General features: G+C 32.1%; 2 protein-coding genes across 5 annotated transcripts; one reads left to right on the top strand and one right to left on the bottom strand.

The window, feature by feature from the left end:
* Positions 1–513: 513 nt before the first annotated feature.
* LOC139516828 (glycerate kinase-like) lies at positions 514–9996 on the bottom strand. 4 transcript variants are annotated; one of them, XR_011663031.1, is made up of 6 exons: positions 9857–9992; positions 7221–7652; positions 4695–4846; positions 3379–3554; positions 1072–2604; positions 514–599 (listed from the first exon to the last, which is right to left on the bottom strand). XR_011663031.1 is itself a non-coding variant. In XM_071307159.1 (5 exons), exons 1-5 carry the CDS (start codon positions 9899–9901, stop codon positions 1684–1686), a joined length of 1689 nt encoding a protein of 562 aa, XP_071163260.1. In that variant the 5' UTR covers positions 9902–9996; the 3' UTR covers positions 514–1683. The 4 variants fall into 4 exon arrangements, 2 of the variants coding, with proteins under 2 accessions (XP_071163260.1, XP_071163271.1); XR_011663030.1 differs by having other exon boundaries at positions 9894–9992; XM_071307159.1 differs by having other exon boundaries at positions 514–2604; positions 9894–9996.
* A 1325-nt stretch (positions 9997–11321) lies between these two features.
* LOC139516818 (WD repeat-containing protein 82-like) lies at positions 11322–26294 on the top strand. Its single transcript, XM_071307149.1, has 9 exons — positions 11322–11531; positions 13828–13925; positions 15637–15703; positions 17647–17746; positions 18105–18221; positions 20144–20299; positions 20795–20864; positions 24072–24214; positions 24897–26294. Exons 1-9 carry the CDS (start codon positions 11371–11373, stop codon positions 24924–24926), a joined length of 942 nt encoding a protein of 313 aa, XP_071163250.1. The 5' UTR covers positions 11322–11370; the 3' UTR covers positions 24927–26294.
* Positions 26295–27636: the final 1342 nt, after the last annotated feature.

The raw sequence follows: 27636 nt of genomic DNA, 5'->3' as shown, positions 1-27636 counted from the left end.
CAGGAAAACACTAGGCTTCTCTACTGTTGTAGGTGGGCCATACAAAATAAGCAAAATACAAAATAAAAGCACTGATCAGGTTGGCATGAAGATGGCAGGTTAAGCGTTATTGTTTCAAGCCCCTGCAACAATGGAGGGGGCATTCCCTTCATCTGTATATATACACTACAATATAAGTTTTCATCTCTTACTTAAGTTTGCCTCAATCAAATGTTATGAAACATATACAGAATGTGTATTACCCCAAAACTCAGTTTTGAATTTGGGTGGTTTGACTTTTACCGTTCTACAGTTATGTCCCTTTGTAAATGGAAAAATTGCTGAATTTTAGGTTTCCGTCCTCTTAATTTACAATTCTCTACTGATTTCCCTTCATCACAGTATGTGCAAGCAGGGCCATCAACTGTCTCACATGGACATATTTTCCATTTATTTGATCTCAACTCTCTTTAAATATACAGCTTAGAATAACAAACGGTGCATGAAAGAATATATAACTATAAGAACAATCAGTAAAAGAGAAGCACTTTATTCTTAAATACAAATGTAACAGTAAAATAAAACATTCATAAAAGCTAAATAGTTACAAACAAGTGAAACTGCGAGCTACTGCTCACTGATGATACCCCAGCGGCAACTGGATAATATTAATTGTGTAAAAATATGCAAGTGTTCGGTAAACAGGAAGTTGTCGAGTGATGAATCTGAAAACGCATCACACGGTATAGCTGACTTATATTAACCCTTAAACCAAATTTCAGAAATCCTTGTATTGTAGTTCCTGAGAAAAATGTGACGAAAATTTTTCAACTTGGCTATCATGTGTAAAATCAAACAAGTGTTCGGTAAACAGGAAGTTGTTGAGTGATGAATCTGAAAACGCATCACACGGTATAGCTGACTTATATCAAGCCTGAAACCAAATTTCAGAAATCCTGGTAGTGTAGTTCCTGAGAAAAATGTGACGAAAAATATTCATGGGACGGACGGACTGACTGACAGACTGATGGAAGGACAGACAGAGGTAAAACAGTATACCCCCCTTTTTTTCAAAGCGGGGGTATAAAATACTGTATTAAATAAAGCTCACAGACCTTTACTGAATACTATACACAATCAAAGTATTAAACCAGCTAATATTTCCTATACTGGCAGCAGATGTTTTTCAGGGGAATTATTCATTCAACAATCAATGATTATAAAAAACTTGCACTGCTATCTGATGCCCCGCCCCCTCCCCCCTAAACTGTATGTTTGTTGAGAGAAAACATTTGTATTTCAAAGGTTCTTCAAGGGACAAATAAACATATCTATTGATGCTTATCTTTCACCAGTATAAATGCGAGTAAAAAAAATCCTAATTATTTAATATTAAAGCTGTGCTTTACATTTTACTTTACATCTCAACAAAACATAATACAAATATGGTTTTGAATACAAATTGTCTGGATTTCTGTATAGATATATATATATAAATATAAATACAAATATAAAAGGATCTAAAAATAAACCTTCAGTTTGGTCATTTGTTTCTTAATCTTAAATGTGACTAGGTGGCCCTGTGTTTTCTCATTAAATCCCCAGAATGACTCAAACTTTGCTGATATTCAAAATATTGCGAACTCATTTTGATGAAAAATATATGCATTAGAGGATAAACATTCACTCTTTGGTGTAAATATTTCATTTTTTGCTCTTAATTACCAAAGCTTGTATATCCATTACATTTGTGCCTGTGTGACCTATTAGAATCAAACATTCTTCACTTATTTTCTCAAATAGATTAAATGTGTCATTGTTTCGTAAGTAGGTCAATGCATCCATATTATTGTCATTACATTTTTGTATAAATGTTTGATCTATCACTGCACCAGCAACTGGGGTTGGTCCATCTATACCATCAGTTCCACCACTCAGAAATATTAAATCAAAATTAGCCAGAACTGATGTATCACCTTGACATTGTTTGTCTATTTCCAAAGCACAAGCCACAACCATCTCCTGATTTCTCCCTCCTTTTCCTGAACCTTTTACTTGCACAGTTGTCTCCCCTCCAGTCAGTATACAGATGGGTTTTTTGATGTTATAAGCATGGTGAGCCAGAGCAACTACTTTTTTCAAAGTTTTCTTTGGAACCCCTTTTGACACCAGATCTAATTCCAACTGAACATAGTCACTACTTTTTGGATTTGATACTTTGTACCCAAATGAGAGTGCAGCATATCTTGCAAGCATTCCAAACATAACACCAACTTTACTTGCCTCACCGTCTAGGACAGAACTTAAAATAATAGGCAGGAAACCAAGTTGTTCTGCCTTCATTGAGGCTGCGGCCAGTGCCATTTTGTTATTTCCAACGATAACATTATGAACGTGTTCCCACTGTGTTCCTCCAGTGTATTCCACAGAACCTGTACTTTTAGTAATTTCCCTTGTACGTCTTACAAGAAGAGTGTTAATAGATTCTGGTATTTTGTCTTGTAAATTCAATTGTTTGAGAATCATCAGACATTGTTGAGGGGTAGACTTGTCAGCCACGGTAGGACCACTGCTGATTATCTCAAGCTTGTCTCCTATAACGTCTGACACGATCAAGGCAATGACCTTCAAAAATTTAATAAAGTATTAAAATTTGTATCTATTAACCTATAAACAGCCAAACTATTTAATCATGGGTTCAATTGCAAATGGGAGAAGTCTAGGTGACCATATTTCTTTACCTGAGTCAACCTTTCTTTGGGTGCCAGTTTACTCACTGTCAGAAGGTTAAGTTTATACATGTTTATATTAAAGTTTGTGAATTTCAAACAGTGTGTCAAAACCAGTTGCAGATAGATTAAAATTTATCAACTTAAATACTAAAAAAATTTGTCTTTGGAAACTTTTCAAAATAAACATGATATCAATTAAAACACATAATACATGTTCATCAAATATTCATAAAGGAAAATTCTGTAAAATTGTATTCTGTAAATTTGATCAAATGCAGTATTAAACTGGCCAATTGAAAAAAAAAAAAATAGCAAAAGATGTAAATACCCTAGCCTTTTTGTATACCCAAAGTATAAAGTAATGTGAATTTCATTTTGTTCAGTGGTTGTCGTATGTTTATGTGTTACATATTTGTTTTTCGTTCATTTTTGTACATAAAATGATAAATAAGGCTGTTAGTTTTCTCGTTTGAATAGTTTTACATTGTCATTTCTGGGCCTTTTATAGCGGACTATGCAGTATGGACTTTGCTCATTGTTGAAGGCCGTATCGTGACCTATAGTTGTTAATATCTGTGTCATTTTGGTCTCTTGTGGAGAATTGTCTCATTAACAATCATACCACATCTTCTTTTTTTATATTTACGAGAATCTTTTATCACCACACCTTTGCCGGAAATGCTTGTTTTGCCAATCCTCCACCTTTCAAAACTTCAATATTTTTCCTGAGAATATTCAGCTCATCAATAGTGGCTCCATTTTTAGACAAAATTTGTGTAAGTTCCAATTCTTCCTCCAGGGTAACAGGTGGTATAGGCAATGGTAACAAGGCAGATCCTCCTCCTAGATTATAAAGATAAAAAGAATGTCTGTTAAAACTGTATACATTTTAATTATTGTGCACTATACCATTTTGTTCAATGTTCTCAAGAAGAATGTTGTTTACACAATACAGGTACCTTCATTTACCAGTAATAAAAACAATTCATTCTATCAAATACAGCACCATTTTGTAAAGCTAAATTTATAGTTTTGATTAATTTACCTTAAGGGAGTTAAATATAAAACAAGATTTTAACAGAATGATTAAAGTTATTTATTCTAATTCTTAAAAGTTATTGTACTTTAACATGACAGACACATCTGATTTGTTTTCAAGTTTATAATGTCATAACAAAGAGTGATTAATTACAGGAGTTAAGTAAAGAAAAAAGCAACAGTTTTTTTTAACAAATGCATGTTTTGCATTAACAATGTATATTGCCATTTTAGTTGGAGGTTAGGCTAGCCATAAAACCAGGTTCAAACTATCTTTTTTTCTTAAAATGTCCTGTACCAAGTCTGAAATATAGCAGTTGTTATCTACAATTCTTTTCTATGTATTTTGGCATTTGCTTTGTTGTAGTTGAGTGTTTCTGTTGTTCCATTGTGTTTCCCTTGGTCTTTAGTTTGTTGTCCAGATGTGTTTTTGCTAAATTGAATTATGCCTATTGAACAGCGGTATACTACTGTTGCTGTTATTTATTAGTCAAACAATTTTTTCTCCATAAATATTCCTGATCAGAATAATCTGAATATGTGTATTCCTTTTCTGCTCAAATATTATCAGATAAAACTTTAGGTACATTGCATATATGTTAAAAATAGCAACCCAATGGCACAACAAACAAAAGGGCATCAGAATTAAGTTCATTCTATTGCCAATTTTTTTTTCAATATTGTATTGTATTTTTTCATTTTATTTTTTTATTTAATGACAGATTAATGATGTTTGACTTGATATCAGCCAAACTTATTCTGTTTTGAAAAGTAACAAGAGTAGGAAAATTCCATTCAATTTTAATTAAAATTGGCAATAAAAATAAAATTAGAGTTCAAGAGAGGACTCAACTAAGGAAATTATTCTTAAAAGAAGAACTTAACATCTTAAAATCAAATAGCTGACCAGTGACAAGGCTTACTAAATATTTTATTTTAATATACCTGATATCAAGACAATTAGGAGATCCTTTTCTCTCAGTTTAGAAACCAAATCCTGAATTCTCACAGCAGTTTGGTTACAACTTTTATCTGGCATATTGTTTTTAGATCCTTCTCTCACCTCTATTTTGCTGTTAGAATCCAGTAACATATCACTGCAAGATTATAACAGAAATGAATAAATTGAATAAAAAAAAAAAAATTATAAAGAAGATGACACATTTTTTTTATAAATGTATATGTGTTACAGTGAATTTGTATAATCAGTGATTATGTAGAATCCCTGAAATTTTCAGGGATTATGTAGAATCACGTTCTAGTTTAGGGATTATGTATAACCACTAATATTTTCAGGGATTATGTATAATCACTAGAAAAAAAACGTTAGGGATTATACATAATAACTGAATTGAAGAAATAGTTTTATTTATAAAAAAAATGAATAAAAGTCAAATAATTTATTCTACAAAATCATATTAAAACATCATTATAAACATAAAATTGTAAAATGTTAAGCACAAAATATTAAAATGATAAACCCATTTTTAAAAATGTTAGGCACAATATTTTAAAATGTTAAACACAATATATTAAAATAATATGCTTCACATCTGTTTCTATCACAATATCCACATTTTAAAAAACTTTTTCCTTCACATATCGGATCAAATTTTTCGACACACCTAAGAAAAATAAAGTGTTCAGTAAAACTATTTCAAGGTATCCCGAAAAAAAGGAAATAAGCAACCTCAAATCTGTTCGAGCAAAATACCATGTTTAGTGGCCAGGCAATATTCTTTTTCAGAATTTTTGTGAACAATTGCCAATGATTATGTTTTTTGGGTTTCCCTTTCCTTTTTTCCCTGCGGATTTGTTATGAAAATATTACACCAAATGCCAGCTTCCTCTAAAAAAAAATTATTTATCAATCCTTAGTTTTGCCTGTTTTATCATCATGACATTTAGATGCGTATTAGTTCTCTTGGTTTGATTTTTCTTGTTCATTTGACCAAAAAAAAAAAAGTTCCATTATCTACTTTGCCACAAATAACAAGCTCTTTAGATTTACAAATAGAACTTGAATATCCATTTAACGCTGGCTTTTAAGCAACAAGTTATCGCTATAAAGGGAAGGTTGATTATTATTAATTTTGAAGTCTTCAACTTTAATTCGAAATCCTGTGTTGATTATATCTGTATGATTATCCTCTGTGTTTTAAAGCAAATTTATTTCATCTGGCAAGGAATATGAAAGAAAAAAATTATAATTTGTCTATATTATTTATTTTTTAACAAACAAAGGTTCTTTAAATTATTGATAATCCCTGAAATCATATTAGGGAATATGTAGAATAATTATTAAAATGTTCAGTGATTATGTAAAATCACTGGTCATTTTTAGGGATTATATATAATTACTAATGATTTCAGTGATTCTACATATTCCCTGAAAAATCAGGGATTCTACATAATCCCTGATTATACAAATTCACTGTAACATATGCATGGTAAAACCGAATTAGACAAAATGCAAACATCACAATTAAACAAATCAAATTTGGTCTTGAATGAAAGACAAGCATTTACATGTATACTGTATGTTCTTTTTCAAGTTAATACAATAAATTAAGCCCTTCATGCCAAAAATGTGTACATGATCAACACATTTACTAGCATTCAAAATTACTATAAGAAATATCAAATACAAGTACTTATAATTACATTTGATGCCATAACAATGAGATTGTTTTTCTGCACATTATTGTCATGCAGAGCATTTGCAGTCATAAATGTTTTTTGTTGGGAGATTTTTGTAAAACATTTATGATATCATTTCAATCTAAGAACATGTAATGGACCACTTTTGAGTTTGTCCTTCACCAGAAAAAACTCGTCAATTATGCGTGCCTTTATGGCATCATTTACCAGATAGAGGGGATAACCTGTATCCCTGCACTATTAATGTTCATCAAGTGTCTTAGTGGTAGTCATTGTGCTGGATAAACTAGAATTAATGTGTGTCTCTAATGACAGAAGTGCTGATTCAATTATGAGAATTCAATTTGCCTAATAATACATGCAAAATAGCATCATAGTTTTCCACTCACTCAACATGGAAACAGAAGTGTACATGTAAGTGCCCCTAAATGCACGAATGATGTTTACTAAAACCAAAGTTTTTGACCGAAATGCATCTAACTCGAAAGTTGGGTATTAAGATTATCTCCCCTTCTTATGTGCTTGTCCAAAATCAGGAGCCTGTAGTTCAGTGATTGTTAATTAATGGTTAGTGTCTGTCATATGTTTTTTTTTGTAATTGGTTTTGTTCTCAATAAAACTGTCTAAAATTTTTCATGTCAGGCCTTTAATAGCTGCCTATATTGTATTGGTAATTCTCCTTGTTGAAGGCCATAAGCTTTTCTATAATAGTTTGCCTAAAATTATGGAAGATGGATGAGAACAGACAGTGTTCCATACAAGTGTCAATACCAAATTACAAAAATAAAATTCATAATTTTGTACACTTACAGCTTGCCAGCGTCACTGAAATTCTCCTGAATTCCTGTAGGTACACTAATTATTCCTTTAACTATATGCTGTGATAATGTATCATCTACTGCTCTGGCCATTCCCAATACAGCCTTTCCAAAACCAACCACATAAACATTGTTATCTAATTTATATTTTTTATCCTCTATGATCAAATTTTTCCCATTGTGATCCAACTGAATATGTTTCCGTATCAAATGATGGGGTAGTACAGAATTAACAGCAGATGAAAATATAGACACTACATCTTGATTGGCCATCTCACCAGTGTCCTTTCTTCTTACACAACTGATGTAAGATGAGTATTTGTAAAAATTAAACGTCCATCCATTGACTGGTAAATGTTTCAATACTCTAGGTTGTCTGCTTTGTGAAATAAATTTACAGACTGGACAAAGCCAACTGATGTACCTGGTGAATTAGAAAGAAAAAATATACATTTTCATAACAAAGTCAGAATGCCATATTTTTATTTATTGGTAGGATATAAACTAACACAATAGCAACTTCAAAGCATATTAGAAATGAGTGAAACATTCATTTCCAGAAAAAAAAAACACTTTAGTGATGATTCCACAGCAAAACAGATGACACTTGTCTATATATAGCTAGCACCATGCACCAAATTAAAGTTTTATGTCGTTTTCATAGAGTGTACATGTACAACATGTGTAATCCTATCTTTTTGTTTGTACCAATCTTAATAAGAATGGATTTCATTCTATAACAGCCTGCACAGATTACTTAATGAGACAAAACATAATTACTGACTTGCATATTTATTTTATTTTATTGCTTATGTAAACAGTGCTGCAGATTGACTAAAATGTAATGGAGTTATCTTTCTTGCACTATTGTGTAATTCAGGGTCCACCTTTAAGGAATGAGTTTTTGTTATTTGTTTAAAATTTCAAATGGATTCAACAGATATAATTAGGCATCTCACAACCTAAAAGTGTTTGGTGTAGTTTATGCCTAAAGGTGGAATACTACCATGGGTTTCCCTTAATTAGTCTATTAAATTTGCAATTTTCAAAAAATTGAGCAGAAAATACTTGGCATGAGTAAAGTTTTATCCTGTACAGTACTATGGTACAGACAAATTTCACATAACATTTCATTGCATTTAATATAATAACCATCACTGGAAGTTTTAAACCAATGAAGTATTCACCTCTTTTTTACCTGTGTACAAGCTTTAAAAATTAGTAACAATGTAACCTCAAGTTTCCAAAATATTCTATAGTAAAACCCAAATATAAAAAAAAATAATGGTGCTTTGAAATACCCAGAACTGACAGTGATCTTCCAAAATATTTAGACACTGGAACCCTTCCACAAGAAATATGTAAAAAATTCCAAACTTGATTTAATTTAGAACATATTCTTAACTTCTAGTTTATTTTTGGCACTTGATTTTCTTAAAATCCAGTAAAGTTTTTAATTTTATAAAACATAATTATTATTTTTTTTGTCAAATTCCTCTTGTGGCTGTCATGCATTTAAAATTTTTCATTTTTTATTTTTTCACAGTAAATTTTATGTAAACATATTTGTCAAATCCTTCTGATAAACATGTCCATCAATGACAGTAAGAAGTGACAGTCAGATATCACAGCAAAACGATATTTGCACAGTGTTTCCCAATCTCTGTCTGACCGACAAAATATCAGACAAAAAATCATTCAGTCAGACATTTGTCAGACAGAAATTTTAAGATTTTTTGGTTGAATAGAAAGTAGACAAGTTCAAATTTCTCTTTTGGTCAGATAAACCCTAAAACAGTTTGGCACAGGCTGTTTGCATAAACTGACATATATTTGATGTATTATTAAAGGGGCACTAGGTACATATGATACTTAAAAAAAAATCAAATTGGGATTTTTGTTTGTGCAAACATTAAAGAAAGTGAAAAGTGAAATAATTTGCTTTAAACAGCCAGTATGGTTCAATTTTGTCAAAATAAAATGTACACTTTCTTTTAGACGATAAAAATATCAGCTGACTTTGACGAATCATGCTATTTTTTTCCAAAAAAAACAGTAAAGATAATTATTTGAGACATCTGACGAATCACGATTATGATATATTGATGAATCACAGTAAAATTTTAAACAATTTGATGATAACGCGAAAATTACTGTTTGACGCCTGACGGTAAAGGGCATTACCACCCTCGTGTAAGGCATCATAGCAAAATAGTGCAAAACAATATCTCTTGACATGCTAATATGACAAGAGATTTAATGCATCAATGAGGGTGGGTTGGAGGGGTCCAGAACCCACAATCCCAGGCTTAAAAACATGAAATCCTGAGTTCCCAAATTTAAAAAAAAAAAATCCAGCCATCCCGAAATTTTCGAAGAAAGCAATCCCAGATCCAGAAAGGGTCAATCCCAAAATCCTGAGCTTATAAACACCTGATCCCGACATCCCAAAAAGGTTCTGCCCCCCTAATTAATTAGACACAGAAAATCAAGGCAGTAAGGAGTAACAGCAATGTGATAGTAGATCTTCCCATAGATAGAAAACAAGTGCCTGTGCTTGAGGATGATAAATTTGATAATGACAAAAAGAAGCTTAAAGTTTTATGATAGAAATTCGAATGCACCTACTAAATAAGCCGACAGGAAACAAATGAATGTATATTACCGTGTCATAGTCTTAAAGGGGTCATAGAGATAACAAGACCAATGTATATCTAGTAGATCTTTTTTTCGTCTGCTAAGGTGTCCTCAAATCTTGTCCCGCAGTTAATGAAGGTTTTTTTTAAACAAAAGACTAAACAAATCTCTTTATGTTCATAGATAAATGACAATAAAGTAATAAGCAATATGTACAGGGGTCAGAATTTTTTTAATACTTAGATTTGTTGGGGAAATATTAACATTAGTTCAAAAAATCTAAATACCAAATTAGAGTAAAATTTAAATTGCACTACAACGACAATAAATAGTTCGGTGTGATGTTTATATTTTCATGATTTTGGTGTTACATTCTGTCTTTTATTCATTCTTTACTTAAAAAATAGAAAACCTTTATTATTTTATTTGTGTGTATTTTTTACAAATTTATTATTGTATTTATTTATGCAATGGTTTGCCTTGTACAAATGTAGCTTTTTTGGTGTTTGGTGATATTAAAACAATATAACGCAGCGGTCTCACTAATTAGCGACAACAAGAATTTTAGCGACAACAAGCGTCAACAAGCGACAAGAAGCGACAACAAGAATTATTTTAGCGACAACAAGCGACAAGAAACTATTTAGCGACAAGAAAACATTTTTTTTTAATTAAAATTAATTATTGCAATAAATATTAAAAGAATATGCAAATGAAAATAATTTTAGCGACAAGAAAGTTAAAATTGATCATCTATTATGAATAACAGCCAGTATTACGTTTAATTATTGTATTATGAGATTACTTTTCTTTGTGTTTTAGAGCATATTATTTATCTTATAATTTGTTTTTTAAAACTCTGTTCATGCAATATATATTAAGCTCGCAAAATGAATTATTTATGCATCATTGTCCTGAAAATATTGACACAAATTGTGAAATACAAAGAACTGAAATCAAACAGGAGGAAAAGAAAATTGAAATGTGAATGTTCACAATCTCTTTCTTCCTCACAAATGTTTCATTTCTTCGACGGTCTCAGGGGCGGATGCAGGAATTTTCGAAAGGGGGGTGCTAACCCAGGGCACCCAGGGCAAAGGGGGGGTGCAAAACATATGTCCCGATACAAATGCATTGATCGGCAAAAATAAAGGGGGGGTGCGCACCCCCGGACCCCCCCCCCCCCCTGGATCCGCCACTGGACGGTCTATCTATCTATATATATATATATATAATAAAACATTTTAATTAGACATATCTGCTCGTATATTTTAAAAAAAAACCATTAAATACAAATTTCTAATAATCTAATAAAAAAAAATGTTGTCTTGTCGCTAAATAGTCTTCTTGTCGCTTGTTGTCGCTAAAATAATTCTTGTTGTCGCTTCTTGTCGCTTGTTGACGCTTGTTGTCGCTTCTTGACGCTTGTTGTCGCTAATTAGTGAGACCCTAACGCAGTAAATAAACAACAGCGCCTCCTACGAATTGAGGCTCGAATTCACAAAATGAAGTTAACTGACAATGTTGTTCGAAACTTCAGAGTTGCTAAAGTATTTAGGGAAAATACAGAACGGATAAATAATTTAGACTTTTCGGCAAACGGAGACACTCTTATTTCAAGCAGTGATGATGACTCTATCGTCATATACGATTGCCAGAATGGAACGTAAGCTTACAAGAACTGGCTTTTGGTTTCCTTCATAAACTGATAAATAATTTTGCTTCAAGCACAATTATCACTTATTGTTTTTATAGTCTTATGCACGACGCGTTGCGAGGGACAAAGAATTGTCGGTCTATTATGCAACAATCTGGTTTTGATTGCGCGCTCACATGTGCAATTATTAATAATTTATGCTTACTACTACAGGATTGTATGAAAATCAATGCCAATCAATAGACGTATTTACACTTGTATGCAATTTTGTCCGCCATTACAGAAAATCACACAGGTTCCCAGAAATATCCATGGCCTGTTTAATGATGGCGCCCCATTATCGTTCAAATATTTGCGCCATTTTCAAATGGCCCACGCCATCCTTAAATTGTCTTCCGCCATTGTTCAAAACTGTTATCATTTTTTACAGCCTGACCCCATTTTTTTTGCAATTTTAATTAATTGCATGTAATTGCATAACCCTTAGGTTTTTTTATATTATAATCCAATACAGTTCTAATGCCTGAGGGATATCCGGATTGAGATCGCTAATCACTTGTACCTGAGCTTGTACAGGTAGATTAACAAACCAGTTGGAGAATATTATCTGAAGATAGAGGATTCATTTATAGAATTATTCAACTAAGTTTAAGCAAATGCTTATGATAATTTCGATTTAATAAATTAATAATCCAGTTACAAAAAAAAATTGTTTAACAAGTCGAACACATGCTTTTATTTCAACTTTTATTACGCAATCAGCAGCCCCCTTAAGAAGTACAAAATAAGACGTAAAATATTAATATTATTTCATCGCAAGTAACTCAAGTACTGCTGTAACAATAATATAGAATTCCTTTAAAAGTTAAAAACTAAAAACTAAAATATTTACTGTGAAATACCATATCGTAATTCCGAATTCATTTCATAGTTTACAATCAAATTGAAACATCCTTGTTTCCGGGTTTATATTCATACTCTAAAAAGATGTTTGTTACATAGCATCAATTTGCTAGATAAAGTCATTAAAAACCTTTTCATTTGTCAACGTGTGCTTTACAAATCTCTTCAACCTTTTACATTACCCATACGAATCGTTATGTTGTTACTGAAAATCAGCCATACCGGTATTGGGTTCATGACTTCTGAATTTGACAGTGTCTGTGAAAAATAAACTCCACATGATTTTAAACCCCCATAACAATTACCAAAAATATCAAGAAAACTACATGTGGATCTTCATGACAGCTTTTGGTCATTCTCAACTAAGGGGGACCATGAAGGCTTGGTATTTGAATGGTTACAAACGGCAATTAATGAAAATATTGATACTTCTGTAATGAAAATTCAAATGAATATAATTTAAATATTAAGCAATAAATTAGCATGTTCACCATTCCTTACATGAAGGGATGAAATAGTTTCGATCACGCTACACTGTACGGGGTAGACACGGTTTGTCATGGTGAAAGTTCCTCCCTCGTCCAATTTTCATCTATGGAGATCCCTGGTTTCCTGTAAACTTTGACATCATAATTCAAAACATTTGACGTCACAACGAAAAAGTAATTGTTGTTTGACGTCAGAAGGTTATTCGAAGATGATATAAGGTCATTCTGAGGCATAATACAGCTAAATACCAAAAGTTTATATGCCCCTTGGCAGTATCACTCACTATCAGGTCTGTTTGTCCACAATACACTTTCACACCCTACATGTTAGCCCCTAAGGTCTGTTAGCAACCGACATGCGCACATGTTTGCATCAAATTTTAAATCAAATTCCAGTTGAATTATTAACAGAAAGTCTTGATTCATTGATTATGAAATATTAATTTGTTGTTTAAACTTAGCTTGGTATGAGTAAAAAAGGGCAGTACATTGTTATTCTCATGCAACGTTTTCAGTCTTTTTATTTCACGTTATTTACGTATTTTGACGTTTTAATTTTCGTTTTCTCTTGTTTGGTAAGATGTGCATGCTATGTGTTTCCCAGCATTTATTCCCCGTGTTTCATGTCAGTACTCTGATCTATTGGTATTATAAAAGAGCTAGCACATTTAGGCAACACAGTTTCTTGTTTTGTTGTTGATTGCTGTCTGTTCTTGATTAGAACATTATTGGAGAAGTCTTGTGATTACTTAAACATAACTATTTACTACACTGTACAATCTGACAATGAACTGTGGTAATTGATTTTGAATTAAGTATCTGTATTACATGTACTTATAGTCATGATAATAAACTCAATATCTATAACTTCATGTTCATGTTATGTACATCATGGGAAATGATTTTATTTACAGGCCTAAGAAAACCTTAAACAGTAAGAAGTATGGTGTGGATTTGATTTGTTATACACATGCAGTCAACACAGCATTACACAGTTCAACCAAAGTTGATGGTATATATTTTATTATATTTTTTTTTGGGGGGGAGGGGGGGGGGGGGGGGTCTTTGTATACAACTTCATATTGGAGACATGTAAACTCAAAAGAGTAATATTATAGGTACAAATTGTGTATGCATAGCGTAAATTCATGTGAACATATAGTGTTTCCTGCAGCTTTTAAAAAGGGCAGGGTAGTTGTTAGCTCAGAGGGCACATTAACACGATGGACAACTATTTTAGGGCACTTAATATAAACAGGCAATTTCTATAAAATGGATTCATTTAAAACATACTAGTTTAATGCTATAAAAAGGACATATGCATCTGTAGTCAATCATTAAAACAAATTGTTAAACAAGAAAAAGTGTTTAAAACATATATATGAAATATTTAAAACAACAAACACAATTAAAAACAAAATCAGTTCTTTAAAAATGTTTAAAAACAAGAAAGAACTGTGTCATATATATAAAAATATTGCTTTGGTCATATCAATTGTCATTGTCAAATCCTCCTTTTTTTCCCTAAAAACAGTTTGACACATTCCCTGATATCCAAATCATCTTTTGTATTTGCTGACACTAGAACAAGATTGTTTACAGTTGACACATTCAGTCTATTTCTGCGTTGTGAAACTCCGTGCCTCTTTGGTGCTAAAAATAAATAAATTACAAATAAAACAAGAATATCTTAAATAATCTGGAAGTTTTTTCATAAATTGTTCCTTTCTTAAATTAATTCAAATTAAAAACTGAAGAAGTAAATTTTAAAAAAATAATTTGATGAAAAAATGAATTAATTGAAAGTAATTAATATGCAAGTGATTTCATGAGATCCTTGGCCTAACTCAACTTTTACCTTAAATTATCCCTTTGACAAAAGTTTATTTTTACCCCCGAACTAACACCGTTGCAAGTGCATAACCATTTTGTAATAAAAATCTACAAACCTTTGAAAAAATGATAAAATCTTTCTGTATTTTGCGGCCTGTTTCTCATTTTCTTCCTCACGTTTTCACTTCATCCGATTTGTTGATGGCATGATTAGTATCTGTATTCACTTTTCAATCTATTGTAGTTTGCTAATCAACTGATTACGAAATCGATTACAAAATGGCGTCCTAGTGAACTTTTGTTTACGTTTGAAGGGAAATAACTCAAGCGGTATTCATAAAATATGTCTTTCAGTACCGGTTGTTAATGACGACGATAAAGGCATTTGTCAGGAATTTCGACAAAATTAGGGCAGGGCACCAAATTTTTTTCCCAAATAGGGCAGGGAGTCGAGAAATCGCGGCAGGGCGCCATTACACACCAAAACCACCTGTAGGAAACACTAACATACAGGAAAAACATAGCCCTAATTTGAGAAGTAATGAGCATTTAAGAAAGGTTTACAGCTAATAGATCATTTGTCTTGTTTTAGATAATTGTAATGCCCTACATACAGTAGAAATCATGGTAGTCTGGAGGTTTGATGTTTCCTGTTCTGTCTATTTGTACTGCTAGCTATATAGTCTCACATGTAACATGTGAAAGTTTTTGGTTAAGGTAGTTTACAATGCAGTCATGTTCAATTTGAAAAATAGATTGTGATAGTGTGAAATAACAATAGTTTACAAATGATGTCAAATTTATAACATTTTAGAAATGATTGTGCACCACTACAATAGTTTTGATGATATATGCAGCATGTTTATGTTTGTTTTAATTGTTAATTTTAGATACCATCAGATATCTGTCTCTTCATGACAATAAATACATCAGATACTTTCCAGGCCACACTAAAAAGTAAGTAGTTTATCACATCTGAGTTATATATAAATAAGAAGAAATAACTATAGGTGACTGTACAGCCTTCAACAATGATCAAAGCACATACTGCACAGTAAGTTAAAAAATGCACTGAAATGACAAATGTGATATAACTCAAATGACCAGCTTCAAACATTTTGTCAACATGGTCAAGGGAGACAATTGTGAAATTTCAGTAAGTTTCAATGAAATAAGAAAATATTAATTAGAATACTATGTATTTTTGCTGGTACAAATATTAGATATAAAACTTGTGTAATCATGGAGAGTTTTCTTGTTAGCACTAATACCACATCTTTTTTTATCTTAAAATCTTATGAATACATAACATGTGACCTTAAAATAAGAGCATTCAATAACATACATGTATCAGGGCTCACGCTACCAGGCGACTTGGGCGAAGAAGTCGCCCTCCCGACCGTCACTTCGCTTTCCCCGACCCCCAAAAGCGAAAACAAGTCGCCCTGTTCTTGACGAAAGTCGCTTTCAGTCGCTTCCGTCATTGGACATTTTCAATTTTTACCAAGTTGATGAAACATCAATTTTTTACTGATAATTAAAGAAATTCAGACATAAACTATTCATTATCTTTAGAAAAGAGGTTGAAGCATTGTCTTCGCAGTGTGTATCAGGTTATTTGATAAAAATACAACTTTTTATCACTTCGTGCATTTTCGCAAGTTCCGGTGCTTGTTACTCGAAAACGTACATCAACCTAAATTTCGGCGGCAAAATAAGTTTGTTACTTCATTTAAACGTGATAAAAGTTGCCTCCAGTAAATGTTAAATCCATTTCTTGCATTAAAACCGTCATGTTCCTTTCCAAATAACTTGTCAAACATCGTTTATTTTTGTAAATTTTCTTGCATTCGTCCGCCATTGACCGATTTCTAAACTACGGATCTGAACCGGACCAGCTATGACCGAAATCCGTACTTTTACAATAATTACTACGGACGCACGGATGGAACAGCTGACAAAAGAATATTGATCCCAAAGGGAAAAATTACGCATCCCACACGAATTAAGAGACTTTTGGTTACATCTAAATGATTGTTGTATATAATTCCCTATATTTTTTATGAATGTTTCAAACTATTGATTAAAGTTGCTAAAACTCTGAGACTATTATACTAATATCAATATATTATGGCCCAGCTTAATAACTTTCATATTTTTTTTATGAGAAACACTGAATTTCATACACAAGATAATTTTTTAAAATAAGTTTTTTTTTTAGTGCTAGATATTTAGTTGGTAGTTTCTCACAAGAACCTTAGTAAAACTTAAACAACTTTTAATTTCAAATGTTACTTTAATTGTAATTTTTCACTCATATGAATTGAACAACATAAAAAGAACATTATTTACATATGGCCCTTTATACTATTGTAAAATCCAAACATTGTAGCGCACCCGCGGGAATGAGCACTTCTCTTTCAAATCTCACCACTTCTCCCTATCAGTTTCAAAAAGAGAAGTCACTTCTCCCTATAATTCTGAAGTAGTGTGAGCCCTGTGTATAATCAGATGGTTACCCTTTTTCATTATTATATGAATTCAGGTGAGGCAATGACTATGAGTGAAAAATAATCAGTTTAAATTAATTTTGAGTATTATTAATAAATAAAATAAATTCTATATTTGATGTGTATATTTTGTGTTTTTTCTTGGGAATTTTGCTTAAAATTTAGGATCATTTTCTCTAATTACTGTTACATTGGCATATTTATTTTAAAAAATCAACTAAAAAAGAGAATTAGTTAATAATTTGGAAAAAATTTAGCTATTGAATCACATTTCTAATGTGGGGTCTGTTCAACTAAAGCATATCTTATGAGATAATGAGAGGCAGTTAGGATCACTCAATTGCAAATAAATCATGCAGTTCCTAATAATGTTTGTTTTATGTCTTTCAGAGTTGTAGCATTGAACATGTCACCAATAAATGATTCTTTCCTCTCAGGATCTCTAGATAAAACACTAAGATTGTGGGATTTACGTTCACAGAACTGTCAGGTATCTTTATTTAATTGAACCGGCTAGTACATAGTTTATAAGCCTACAAGTATTAACACTAGTAATGAATATTCAGTTCTAACAGCTTTGAATAAAATACTTTTAAAAGAAATGGTGATTTTATTGGAAAAAAATATGATTTTTATCAAGGACCTCTATAAAACAATTGCTGGTGGCAATCTAATTTAAAAATAGAATTGAAATAAATCATCCATAATAATAAATTAAAAAATATCAAATACTGATGTCAAACATGGAGATCCAGAAAAAGATTCATAAATCTTGAGCTTGGTTTTAGAGGGAATCATCATATTTGATCACTGAAAGTAAACTTATATTGGTTATATCTTTATTTCAGGGATTAATGCATTTATCAGGTCGGCCTGTTGCAGCATTTGATCCAGAAGGACTTATTTTTGCGGCTGGTATAAACTCAGAATGTGTTAAATTATATGATCTCAGATCATTTGATAGGGTAAGCTATAATATCTGATTATTAACAGTAAAAGGAGGCAAATCTTAATTGTCCCTAGAGCCTTCCTATGGTAGCAGTTTGTTTAAATGGTATTAGTCTTCATGCTAATCTGTACAGTTTGGGTAGAAATACTCTTATAAACATGAGTTCATTTGACACTTATAAACTTTTCAAATGTATAATTTTATGATATTAGAATCCAATCTTATATAATACAGAGATAGTTTCAGTGTCAATATACTGTTTAATATTTGACATTATGAATAGGATATTGTGACAAATCTTAAAACCACATTATTTCAGCTGAACAAAAATGGAAGTAATATGTGTGAATCAATTCTAACATCAAACAAATGCTCTTGAAAAATTAATGGCTTAATGGAAACTCTTTCTATGTTCAACTTTCATCATATATTGTTAATTTTTGTATTCACTTTCCTGTGACATTTTTTTTCTGAATACTACAGTACATAGCTTTTTTAGCTCACCTGGCCTAAAAGGCCAAGTGAGCTTTTCTCATCACTTGGCGTCCGGCGTCCGGCGTCGTCCGTCGTCGTCCGTCGTCGTCGTTAACTTTTACAAAAATCTTCTCCTCTGAAACTACTGGGCCAAATTAAACCAAACTTGGCCACAATCATCATTGGGGTATCTAGTTTAAAAAATGTGTCCGGTGACCCGGCCAACCATCCAAGATGGCCGCCATGGCTAAAAATAGAACATAGGGGTAAAATGCAGTTTTTGGCTTATAACTCAAAAACCAAAGCATTTAGAGCAAATCTGACATGGGGTAGAATTGTTAAACAGGTGAAGATCTATCTGCCCTGAAATTTTCAGATGAATCGGATAACCCGTTGTTGGGTTGCTGCCCCTGAATTAGTAATTTTAAGGAAATTTTGCTGTTTTTGGTTATTATCTTGAATATTATTATAGATAGAGATAAACAGTAAACAGCAATAATGTTCAGCAAAGTAAGATTTACAAATAAGTCAACATGACTGAAATGGTCAGTTGACCCCTTTAGGAGTTATTGCCCTTTATAGTCAATTTTTAACCATTTTTCGTAAATCTTGGTAATCTTTTACAAAAATCTTCTCCTCTGAAACTACTTGGCCAAATTAATCCAAACTTGGCCACAATCATCTTTTGGGTTAGTAGTTTGAAAAATGTGTCCGGTGACCCGGCCATCCAACCAAGATGGCTGCCATGGCTAAAAATAGAACATGGGGTAAAATGCAGTTTTTGGCTTATAACTCAAAACCCAAAGCATTTAGAGCAAATCTGACATGGAGTAAAATTGTTTATCAGGTCAACATTTATCTGCTCTGAAATTTTTAGATGAATCGGACAACCCGTTGTTGGGTTGCTGACCCTGGATTGTTAGTTTTAAGGAAATTTTACTGTTTTTGGTCATTATCTTGAATATTATTATTGATAGAGATAAACTGTAAACAACAATAATGTTCAGCAAAGTAAGATTTACAAATAAGTCAACATGACCGAAATGGTCAATTGACCCCCTTAGGAGTTATTGTTCTTTATAGTCAATTTTTAACAATTTTCATAAAATTTGTAAATTTTTACTAACATTTTCCACTGAAACTAATGGGCCAAGTTCATTATAGATAGAGATAATTTTAAGCAGCAAGAATGTTCAGTAAAGTAAGATGTACAAACACATCACCATCACCAAAACACAATTTTGTCATGAATCCATCTGCTTCCTTTAATATTCACATAGACCAAGGTGAGCGACACAGGCTCTTTAGAGCCTCTAGTTTTTCTCAGCAAAAACATATCACACTGACATTTTGATAAGTAAACTTTTTTTGTTGCAATACAGTGTCAGTGATTGTCATTCTTGACAGTATTATTAAAAAGTTTTGTTAAATCATTTTTAGATAAACACCTATGTTTTATTACAGGGACCATTTGCCACATTTAAACTAGCTCAAGATAAAGACTGTGACTGGACTGGAATGAAGTTTAGTCCCGACGGTAAAATGATACTGATATCTACCAATGGGCAGGTTGTCAGGTTGATTGATGCCTTCCAGGGAACACCATTACAGACATTTATGGTAATTTCTTCTGAAATAATTTTCCTAAATATTTACTGAAAAACTTATCAAATTGTTTCATTGTGCTGTAAATTTTGTTAATTTCATCCTATAACTGATAACAGTGCATACATTTAAATCTGTCAGAGTTATGGAACTTGATTACTGATTCAAAACAGCCTCCTATCTTTATACAAAAGATTTGACAACTAATTAATGTCTATTGTTCAATTATGTTTTATAAGATTACTTCTTGGTCTCATATAACGATTAATTGGCCAAAACTTTTTTTATCAGTTGACATTGGTGACATTTGGCATGAATGTATTAAAATTTAAAATAGTGTGTCACATACCATCATAATCTAAGTTACCTTCATCTGTAACCTTAAACTTTGATATTACAATGTACAGGTATTGTCTGCAAGATTTTGATATAAATGTTCTCTTTTTTTTCCCTAATATTGTATACTGTAGTAGTTTTGATATGTTATTGAAACATACTTATTTTTCACAGGGCTTTCAGAACACTAAAGGAATTAGTTTGGAGGCATCCTTTAGTCCAGATTCACAGTTTGCATTTGTTGGTAAGTATTTCTATTGGGATAACTTTTAGACATTTACATTGGTCAGGTTTTGTTTTGTCAATATAAAAAAAGATGGGGTATGATTGAAAATGAGACAACTCTTCATAAGAGACCAAATGAAACAGAAATAAACAACTATAAGTTGCTGTACAGCTTCAACAATGAGCAAAGCCCTTTCTGCATAGTAAGCTTTAAAAGGACCCAAATAGACAAAATGGAAAACAATTCAAACAAGAAAATGGACTTATTTATGTACAAAAGTCTTTTTTTTATATTTGATGGTCATAACTCAATGTTCAATTGAAATTCGCCAACTGTTACAAATGATCAGCTATTTTCTGAATGTTGCTCTGAAAATTTATTTTTGGTAACTTTGTTCTAATTATTGGCTTCAACCTAACTTCAATTCATTTTCCTTTTTAGATCTTCATACACTATGTATACCCTGTATCAGACCATATCTTGATACCAGAGATACATTATTTATACCGTGTATCAGACCATATCTTGATACCAGAGATACATTATTTATACCGTGTGTCAAACCATATCTTGATACCAGAGATACATTATTTATAACATGTATCAAACCATATCTTGATACCATATCTTAATTACACCATGTGTCAGGCATATCTTGATACCAGAGATACACTATTTAAACCATATATCAGACCATATCTTGATACGAAAGATACATTAATTACACCATGTGTCAGCCCAGATCTTGATACCAGAGATACATTATTTATAACATGCATCAAACCATATCTTGATACCAGAGATACATTATTTATCCCGTGTATCAGACCATATCTTGATACCAGAGATACATTTTTTATACGACCGCAAAAATTAAAATTTTTTGGTCGTATATTGCTATCACGTTGGCTTCGTCGTCCTGCATCGTTTTAGTCCCAACATTTTATGAATTAGGGGCCAAAAAGGGCCCAAATAAGCATTTTCTTGGGTTTTCGCACTATAACTTTAGTTTAAGTGAATAGAAATCTATGAAATTTTATGACCACAAAAGGAAGGTTGGGATTGATTTTTGGAGTTGAGGTCACAAGTTTAAGAATTAGGGGCCAAAAAGGGGCCCAAATAAGCATTATTTTATTAAATCTATGAAATTTAAACACAAAGTTTATGACCATAAAAGGAAGGTTGGGTTTGATTTTGGGAGTTTTGGTCCCAACAGTTTAGGAATAAGGGGCCCAAAGGGTCCAAAATTGAACTATGTGTGATTTCATCAAAAATTGAATAATTGGGGTTCTTTGATATGCCGAATCGAACTATGTATGTAGATTCTTAATTTTTGGTCCCGTTTTCAAATTGGTCTACATTAAGGTCCGAAGGGTCCAAAATTAAACTTAGTTTGATTTTGACAAAAATTGAATCCTTGGGGTTCTTTGATATGCTGAATTTTAAAATGTACTTAGATTTTTAATTATTGGCCTAGTTTTCAAGTTGGTCCAAATGGGGGTCCAAAATTAAACTTTGTTTGATTTCATCAAAAATTGAATAAATGGGTTCTTTGATATGCCAAATCTTACTGGGTATGTAGATTCTTAATTTTTGGTCCAGTTTTCAAATTGGTCTACATTAAGGTCCAAAGGGTCCAAAATTAAACTAAGTTTGATTTTAACAAAAATTCAATTATTGGGCTTATTTGATATGCTTTATCTAAACATGTACTTTGATTTTTGATTACGGGCCCAGTTTTCAAGTTGGTCCAAATCAGGATTCCATATCAAGTATTGTGCAATAGCAAGAAATTTTCAATTGCACAGTATTGCACAATAGCAAGAAATATCTAATTGCACAATATTGTGCAATAGCAATTAATTTTCAATTGGAGTTATCTTTCTTTGTATAGAATAGTAGTTGATAATATATGTTGGAAATTTGCCAGACATGACTATGATGTCATTTTCTTTTTTTATTTGCCAATAACTTTATGTAAATAACTTCATTGGAAATTTGCCAATATAAAATGTTGCTGATGAAGCTTTTTTTCCTTATCTTATCTAAAATGTTTTTAGATAATGTATGTTGGACATTTGCCAGACATGACTATGATGTCATTTTCTATTTTTATTTGCCAATAACTTTATGTAAATAACTTCATTGGAAATTTGCCAATATAAAATGTTGCTGATGAAGTTTTTTTATCCTTATCTTATCTAAAATATTTTTAGCTTAAAAGTTGTGTCCATACTTGTTCTCATTTCAGATTTCATAAATAAAAAGAAAATTTCTTCAAACATTTTTTTGACAGGATTAATATTCAACAGCATAGTGAATTGCTCAAAGGCAAAAAAAATTTAAGTTCATTAGACCACATTCATTCTGTGTCAGAAACCTATGCTGTGTCAACTATTTAATTTTAGATTTAAATAAGTTTGAAGAAGAAATCTTTAATTGATTTGTAAAATCTTGACATTTGTTTTGTGTAAAAAACCCATATAATGTCAAAAATTTGATCACAATCCAAATTCAGAGCTGTATCACGCTTAAATGTTTTGTCCATACCTGCCCCAACTGTTCAGGGATCGACCTCTGCGGTCGTATAAAGCTGCGCCCTGCGGAGCACCTGGTTATACCATGATCTCTCCATGTATTACCTTTTGATAAGGTCATGGAGATTATTTGGCCCCATCCACTCTTTTTTGGTCTATTGACTTTGATAATTTTGCTTAGTTTACATGTTCTAGTTTGTGATTATGTCAGTTTATAGGGTACCACTTGTGGTAGGTCAACAGTTGCAACAGTTGCAATTTACTATCAAAATAACAAAAAGGTGAGACATAACTCTGTTGACAGTTTATGTTATAACTCAAGTTTCTTTGTGGGTTCTTTAATTTGTTATTAAATCTTTGTAAAAAATTGAATATTTGTATATGAAAAATTGTAAATTAATCTTCCTATCTGTTGTGCTACTTTGTCAGTGCAAATGAGTATTCCATCTACCATATTTAAACCCGGGCCTTGGCTGCCTTCCCTGCTACTTTACAATTGCATGACTATTCAGCCAACGAAACTTCATTACTAGTATTAGTAAATTTGAAATGAATACTAGTCCTAGGGTCAACAGACCTTAAAATATTACCAATACCTGAACACATAGTGTTGTGGCAGTAAATTATTTTTAAAAGACATAACAATAGTGTAGTACTTGTGTTTTAATTTGTAATTTGTGTTGCCTAGGTTCAACTGATGGTAAAATTAACTGTTGGAATACAGATACAGGAGTGAGGGTAGCTGTGTTTAACTGTGATCACCCAGGACCTGTCCAATGTGTTCAGTTTAATCCTAAACTCATGATGTTAGCTACTGCTTGTACAAATATGGTAAATATTTATATAAAATTTATAACTGGTTCAAGGAATCTGTACCATTTTATAAAATGCTCAAATAAAAAAAATGATAAGGGCCAAATAAAGTACAAAGTTGATAAGCAAAAAGTAAGGATTGAATGATTGATTTTATGATGTTAAACACTCCCTCTGCACTATTTGCTATATTGGCCTGCTTTTGTTGGTGCTGGAAGCTGGAGTGCCCTAGAGAAACATGATCTGCAGCAGGAAAACTGGCAATTACTGTCTTTCAAGATCTGAGATAAACACATCTGCTACTAGCAGGGTTCGAACCCCAGAACATATGTGTTGACACACTGGGAAAATAAGATAATGGAAATATTGTAAAAGGACTTTGTTAAAGTATTTCTTTGGTAAACCTTTAATTAAACATATTTTTACATTGGTTGTGATGAAATAACATGATTATATATTGCATTTGTGAAATAAATCTTCTAATATCACTTCTTTGACATCACACTCAAAAAAGAATAACTACTCCATGTACTCCATGAATTCTACTTTGTTTTGTGAGGTAGTTATCAGCCTTTTATTTAATGGGTTATTTATATAAGATGATCAGCATACATCTGTCAGTGCATTACTTGACTGTAATATATGTATTCAACGCTATTTACTGGGGGTTTTTTTTAATTCTTTATTTCTCTTATTTTAGGCATTTTGGTTACCTTACATTGATGATTGAGTGATTAAGTAATGTTTTCATACAAACACTGGAGGCAGCAAATACATGAAGAATAGTGATGAATGTTTTATAAATGTTGTATATGACTGAGACATATTATGAAAGATGCATTTATACAATTGTTGTTTTTTCTGCTTATGTGCAATCTCATAAACATTATTTGAAATAGTTAAAAAAAAAAATTAAAAAGAAAGTGCAAGAGACACATGATCAGAATATATTTGTATGTTCCTTTTTTTTTTTTAAATCTAAATGTATTGAAATATTTTAATTAATATTTGAGACATTTTGTGATATTAGAATTTGATTTAAAAAGAAATACTTCACAATCAATATTGATGTGACGTTGCTTTCCAATTTTATTTAAATGTTTTTGATTTAGTCTTTTTAAATGACTCCTATCATGTTGTATTTGAAATTTAAAAGAAAACAAATTTAAAACATTAGACAAAAGATGTTACTTTAATACAAACAAATGATTTATTTTATATATTTTAATGTCAAAAAAATCTACAGCAAATAAAGAAAGGCATTATCATTGCAAGGAGGAAGATTCTCATGATGGGTATTTAATTTCTCCTGATAATGTATTTTTTACATTAATGACTTAAATTTAGCCATCACATACATACAGTTGATCTATATAGTATTTAAACCAACCTGTGAGTTTTTCTGTTCTTATATTTTGTGTGTTTTTATAATTAATTTTTGTTTCAACTGTGGGCATGGAACCAATGTATATGCCCACTTGTTATTGTACCTTTGTGAATACAACTCCACCATGCTTGTTTTTATTTCATTCATATCTTAACAAGATCATAATACACATAAACAATATTTCAAATCAAGCTATACAAAGGTCTATGAACAATGTCATCAACACACTTACTTTCCTATTCAACACTGTTATTTACATAACCATCGTTTATTTATGCCTAGAATGTTACAGTAACAAAAAGGGAGATAAATCATGTGTTCACAAAAGACGTAAGTTTTCAAATATCTAGTAACTGTAATGTCAATAATTTGTGATAAATGTAAATCCGGGTAAACCTTGGCTTCTGAGGATGTTTTGTGCATTACCAAGTGTACATGATCATTTAATGTCACATTTAAAAGACTGTATTACTCTGTATTATTTTCCAACATAGGTAACTGTAACATAGTAACACATATTAAAATACGTTTCATTATACATAGAATGTACCAAGAAGTTATTCACTGATGTGTGTGTATAAGTGTAATGAAGGATATGTATCAAAGTTTTACAAGTTTGTGTGATAGGTTTCTCATATGACATCCTACTTAACAGTATCATTATAAATAAACAATTTTGTATCTTAAAGTAAAGAAAAGAGAAACTTAAAATTGTGTTATTATTTTTTGAAGATGGAGTTCAACTTTTTAGCTCACCTGGCCCGGTATCCGGTCGTTCCGGCCCCAAACCGATCCGGCCCCAAGTCAATCCGGCCCAAAGTCGATCCGGCCCAAGTCGATCCGGCCCACGTCTATCCGTCCCCAAGTCGATCCGGCCCATAATAAAATATGAATTAACTAGATTTTGGAGGAATTTGTCACAAACTTTAACAGTATAAATGGAATTTGAAAAAAGTGTCCGATCGATGATGGATGACAACAGGTCAGTGAAGTATTGGAGTACCAGTTAACGACCTATTTTAAATCCATACGAAAATTAGTGTTATTGTGTCTGTTTGTATCGCAGTTGCTTATATAGGTAATCACTGAAGCATGACTGGAGCGGGCCCCTCTTAGGTCAGTCAGTGGGCCCCACTTATGAATATTTCTGGATCCGTTATATTGTTATACATGAATATATATGGTTTAGGGATGGGGATCTCGACCATTTTTAAATTCTAAAACAGGAGGGGTGGGGTGACCCCTAGCGACTCTTCCTATATTTCATTTGATTTTTCATATTGTCACAAACATGAATATATATGGTTAAGGGGTGTGGATCTCGACCGTTTCCAAGTTCTCAAACAGGAAGGGTGGGGTAACTCCAGGGACTCCCCCTATACTTCATTTTTAGCTCACCTGGCCCGAAGGGCCAAGTGAGCTATTCCCATCACTTTGCGTCCGGCGTCCGTCGTCGTCGTCCGTCGTCGTCCGTCGTCCGTCGTCCGTCGTCGTTAACTTTTACAAAAATCTTCTCCTCTGAAACTACTGGGCCAAATCAAACCAAACTTGGCCACAATCATCATTTGGGTATCTAGTTTAAAAAATGTGTGGCGTGACCCGGTCAACCAACCAAGATGGCCGCCACGGCTAAAAATAGAACATAGGGGTAAAATGCAGTTTTTGGCTTATAACTCAAAAACCAAAGCATTTAGAGCAAATCTGACATGGGGTAAAAATGTTTATCAGGTCAAGATCTATCTGCCCTGAAATTTTCAGATGAATCGGTCAATCGGTTGTTGGGTTGCTGCCCCTGAATTGGTAATTTTGAGGAAATTTTGGTGTTTTTGGTTATTATCTTGAATATTATTATAGATAGAGATAAACTGTAAACAGCAATAATGTTCAGCAAAGTAAGATCTACAAATAAGTCAACATGACCAAAATGGTCAGTTGACCCGTTTAGGAGTTATTGCCCTTTATAGTCAATTTTTAACCATTTTTCGTTAATTAAAGTAATCTTTTACAAAAATCTTCTCCTCTGAAACTACTGGGCCAAATTAATCCAAACTTG

This window comes from Mytilus edulis, chromosome 1 (assembly GCF_963676685.1).
Source record: "Mytilus edulis chromosome 1, xbMytEdul2.2, whole genome shotgun sequence".
NCBI classification, from domain to species: Eukaryota; Metazoa; Mollusca; class Bivalvia; order Mytilida; family Mytilidae; genus Mytilus; species Mytilus edulis.
The sequence above is the reverse complement of the archived record's forward strand: the minus strand, read 5'-3'. Positions and strand labels throughout refer to the sequence as shown.

Coding starts and splice junctions, on each gene's coding strand:
- LOC139516828 (XM_071307159.1), bottom strand. Junction 4,847..7,220: donor TTCAGTGACGCTGGCAAGCT/GTAAGTGTACAA, acceptor ATAATCTTGCAG/TGATATGTTACTGGATTCTA. Junction 2,605..3,378: donor AACAAGCATTTCCGGCAAAG/GTGTGGTGATAA, acceptor AAATTTTTGAAG/GTCATTGCCTTGATCGTGTC.
- LOC139516818 (XM_071307149.1), top strand. CDS start 11,371: ATGAAGTTAACTGACAATGTTGTTCGAAACTTCAGAGTTGCTAAAGTA. Junction 20,865..24,071: donor TTCACAGTTTGCATTTGTTG/GTAAGTATTTCT, acceptor TGTGTTGCCTAG/GTTCAACTGATGGTAAAATT. Junction 24,215..24,896: donor CTACTGCTTGTACAAATATG/GTAAATATTTAT, acceptor CTCTTATTTTAG/GCATTTTGGTTACCTTACAT.